Genomic DNA, 4,652 nt, shown 5'->3' on the forward strand with positions numbered 1-4,652 from the left:
ATGGAATTAAGATATTATATATATATATATAGATCTCTCTCTACCAATCCATAAATCTTACAAATTTTCAAGGACATGACCAGATAGTTTTACACCTCGTCACAGTGTATCAAATCTAAAACTTAAGTCTTTCTATGTATTATGTTAAGATGCGTGGTGCCATCGATCAATAGAGAAAACAGCCAGCATTAGAATTATATTTTAGTGTGGAGCTTAAGAAGTTTAAGAGGGAGCAATCTTTCACTCTAAACATGAAACGAATAGCTCACTCGTGTGTTCATACAGCAAAGGTAGTAATACAAAACCAAGTACATGAAATGGAAACTGCACAACTAACACTGTCAAATTTCTCACTTTTTTGAGTAATTTTTGCAGAAGAATCACTCAAGAGAGAAATTTCAGTATCCGACACAAAGCCACGAAAAGGTTAGGGAAAGAGAGTAATATAAGCAAAGGCTGAAAGTCTAGCATATATGAGCCATCCCAATTGTCCATACTCTATATGATTTGGCATAATCCATCAGCCAAATCAATGGGCATTACGAAAAGACCCTTACTCTCCAAGAGCTGGGCTGCAGCTATTGGGTTTTCCTCCAGCAATTTTCCCACCATCTCTTCAAGAGGTTCATTCAGCATCTGCTGGCTAAGGTAGTGGCCATATCCCTGAATATCATTAAAAACGGACAACATATCATACAGAGTTTGAGATAAAATGAACTGCTTTCCATAGATGACTGGTTACCTCGCGGAAAATGAGAGGTTCAGCACTTGATTCACCTCCCAGTCTGCTTCGACTTAAGTCCTGCAGATTAAAGTTCCCGGCAATCAGTAGTGTCTCACATAAACTAACATGCCTACCTGTGCCTGATTTCTAAGATTGGAAAGGGAAAAAAAGAACCACCTTTATTTGAAGCTGCAAATACTTGATATAGTCGATGATATCATCCAGTACAGATGCTTGACCACCCTAAAATCAAAATTAAAACATGAATTTTGATAACATTTTCGAAAGTGATCAATTGGTCTTAGAATCACATTAAGCCTCCATGCTGACGTGTTATCATACAGCTATGAAAAGCAACATGCATATTACATTATGACGGATTTGCCTCCAATGCAGGCCCATTTTTAGAGTGTTGTGCAATATTGAATGATGCAGTTATATTAGCACAATTGTAATTGTGAAGTTCAAGACCTTCATATCTACAAAAACAAAAATGCTGTATTCTTGTATATTTGCACAACTGAGTCTTTTCGCATCATAAGCAGATATTACTAATCAATGCGATGTATTTTCAGGTCTACTCTATGGTTTACAGGCAACAAGTTCAGATGCCTTCTCTTTCTTGACAGCCAGCTAACATTCAGTCTACTTTTGATGACTGTGATGGTTTATGCATCACATTTAATGATGCTTGAGGGAAGATAAAGAACCCATTAATCCACTGTTTGCGCTAGTTCTATAGTGGCTACTGAGAATTGATTACAGATGAAAGCATCAGAGTAAGAAGATGCAAAAAGATAATGAGGTAAAAAAAGGCATATTCCAAACAAAACAAGCAGCAGTGAGAATACATACATATTACAAGCCATCGCTTACGAAAACAGATTACCTCTGCAGAATATGGAAGCAGTTCTTGCAATGCATTGATTCTCTCAGCAATTCGTAGCCTGCGATTCTGAATTAAGAAACACCGAGTCAAAAAGGATTGAAAGATCCAAGAAATATGTGATGTAATTGAAACAATTTTTCAAAAAAATTAACCATATTTTTTGAGTATTCTTAACATTTTCACTTTGACTGACACAGTATATGACACATGTTTTTTGACCTAATACGGTTTTGGGCAAAGTCAACTAGACTGTCAAGTGGTTTGTAGACATATTTTGCTTACTCGATCAGTTGCCATAGCTCCCTTTCTGCGAAGTGATTTGGACGAGAAACCAGGTGTTGTAACAATTTCAGGATCAAGTTGAGAAACATTATCGTTATGTCCAACCAATTCTTGTGCCCAAGAAGTATGATTCTTGAGAGAATCCTGTAATGCTTGATGCTAATTCTTAAGAAATGAGCAATCTCTAACTGATAAAATCAATTGAGGCAACAACCACAGCTGGAGGTCACACTAAAAAGAAAGTAAAGATAAGGAGATTCACCTGAACATGGATCTGACATTGGTTGCTAATAGATTTATTACCGGGTTCCCCTTCATCATGTGGCCTAAGAAACCATACCTACTCAAAACAATGAATTTCAATGACTTTCAAAACATGTAATCGTCGGAAAAGGAATTCAATATGAAATACCATAAACTCAAAGGATAATTGATGTGAATCCATGCATATGAAACACAGTTAGGGGCAGAACTTAAGACATTGAAACTATTGCCATCTTTTTTCTTATGAAGGCCAGAACACGAAGGTCCAGCTACATATTCTGAAGTTGTAGGTTGGTTAGGCTACTATACCTTAGAAGTATCCATGTCATGTAAGGAACCAACAGGTTTTGAAGCAGGAGCCATTCCAAAGTTGTTGTACATTATATCACTTTGGATTTTAGAGACACCACCGGGAACAGACTGTATTCCACCAACACTTGAAGGAACGCTCTCCAACACGTCTTCAGTAGAAGCCTTGGGGAAAAAAGTTGAACTTTCTGTGAGATAGTCGACATAATTGTGACATAATCTCGGGGTCTCAATCCACTCAGCTAAAGGCAGAGCATTAATCTGGTTGCCACATTTTCCATCAGACAAAATGAAGTTCTGGGCCGGATCATCTTCAGGTAAATGAGAGACTTCATTGGCTTTTCCGCTAAAATTCGTAGACACCAAATTCAGAGGATTGTCATTTCTGGTTCCACTTTCCTCTTCCATATTTCCCGGGGCACAAACTTCCTGAACCTAACGGTCACGAGAAAGGAAATGGCATGAACTACCATCCACATGCTATTCTCATAGGCCTAACAACCAACTCCTCATAGAATACAAACATCAGCACAGATTAACAATAATAAGCTTCTGAATATCATGTATCTACAAGTAACTGATAAAAGTAACAGGGTTCTTCGTAGGTGTTGATTAATAATTGCACAACTAGGATAAACTGAGGCTGCGATGAGGCAATTGGAAACCCCATCATGTTACTAATGCCAACCCCAAAAAAAATGAATATGAAGAGACATACCAGAAAATGAATCCAGTGAAATCAAATGAAGAACTGTTGAAGAGGAAATTAGAAACCCAATCTTTGTGCTACTGCTAACAGACAAAGTGTAAGGCTTACACGACAAAAATCCCTAACAAATACCGTAGTAGAATTATACTACCAAACATATTTGTGTAGGAAAATCCATTAGTTTGGTTCATTCCTTTACTGAGTCAAAAACAAATTAATTTTAAAGGAAAAAAAAAAAGACAAGAACCCATAAAACCCACACTAATATCAATAAATGCAATACTCAATCCAAAAGTTTCAAAGAATAAAATTAATGGTACCATAACTGACAAGTAAAAACAGTCCATGCCCACCAGCAATGCTCTCACTGACGACGGATAAACAGAAATAACTTTCCCATAATAACAGAGAACAAATTGTTCTGAAAAGAAACAGACTAAAAGGGCTTTGCTTAAATTCCAAAAAAAAAAAAACTTTCGTTAAGATTTGGAACTTACTAGTGTAAAGACACAATACAAATTAGCTACTCGAGGTGGGTGAGCTTGGAGACGCTTGAGGCTCAATACACAGAAAAAGAAAACCAAATGTGAGGGAATGAAACGCAGAGAATGAGAGACAGAGAGAGAGAGGATGGTAAACTGCGGGCGTACCGTAGCTCACGCATTCTTACTGGTACGTACATGTAATGAGAAGGGATTTGTTATCATTGTTTATTGTTATTATTAGTTTTTTGCCATCAGGTGGTCTGGATATAAAAAACCAATTTTAGTATTTAAGGTTGTTGAACAAATACAATGAACAAAACATATTGTCCCGGTCCAAGAATTTCTGACAGGATGTATACCATCCACCATCTCCATATATTTGCACCCCACTAGTGGAAGTGCTGCCACTCCTGCACACTTCCCTCCACCAGTGCATGGTGGACATGTGAACATAGGGTGACATGCATTTTATTGTCCAGTTTATGCTTTTGTAAGCAGTGTTGTTTTGTCCAGTTGGATAGTGTACAGTAGAAATTGGGTTTTACCTTATTCCTTTGTATTACATTTTCCTCGAAAAAGAAAAAAAAAATTAAATAAAGAAGAAAAGATAAAGGAGGATTTGAAAAATTCAATCACACTTTTTAGCATTCTTTCTTTTAATTTAGGCTATTCTTGACAACTCATTAATTTTCAATGAACAAACTATTGTGTGAAAAATAAAAATAAAAAACTAGATAAAGAAAAACATGTTTTTTTTTTTTTCAAAAGTACGGAGGATCACTCATCAATTTTGGAGCTTTAAGATGATTCAAATTCTCGTGTTCTAATTATCGCAGTTTTAGGTTGCATTTGGATGTTGAGTTGAACTCAATTTTTTATAAATAGTAGTGAATAGAGTAATAAAGACAGTTATGTGGAGCTCATCTAAACTTAGTTTAAAGTATGTTTGGATGATAAGATGAGTTTAGTATTTTTTATAGGAAGTTGAAA

General features: G+C 36.2%; 1 protein-coding gene across 1 annotated transcript; it reads right to left on the minus strand.

Annotated features, from left to right (window-relative positions):
- Positions 1-259: 259 nt before the first annotated feature.
- LOC108979493 (transcription factor UNE12-like) lies at positions 260-3,543 on the minus strand. The gene is made up of 8 exons (XM_018950180.1): positions 3,508-3,543; positions 2,469-2,903; positions 2,158-2,235; positions 1,896-2,054; positions 1,614-1,679; positions 902-967; positions 743-802; positions 260-663 (listed from the first exon to the last, which is right to left on the minus strand). Exons 2-8 carry the CDS (start codon positions 2,874-2,876, stop codon positions 499-501), a joined length of 1,002 nt encoding a protein of 333 aa, XP_018805725.1. The 5' UTR covers positions 2,877-2,903; positions 3,508-3,543; the 3' UTR covers positions 260-498.
- Positions 3,544-4,652: the final 1,109 nt, after the last annotated feature.

This window comes from Juglans regia, chromosome 8 (assembly GCF_001411555.2).
Source record: "Juglans regia cultivar Chandler chromosome 8, Walnut 2.0, whole genome shotgun sequence".
NCBI lineage: Eukaryota > Viridiplantae > Streptophyta > Magnoliopsida > Fagales > Juglandaceae > Juglans > Juglans regia.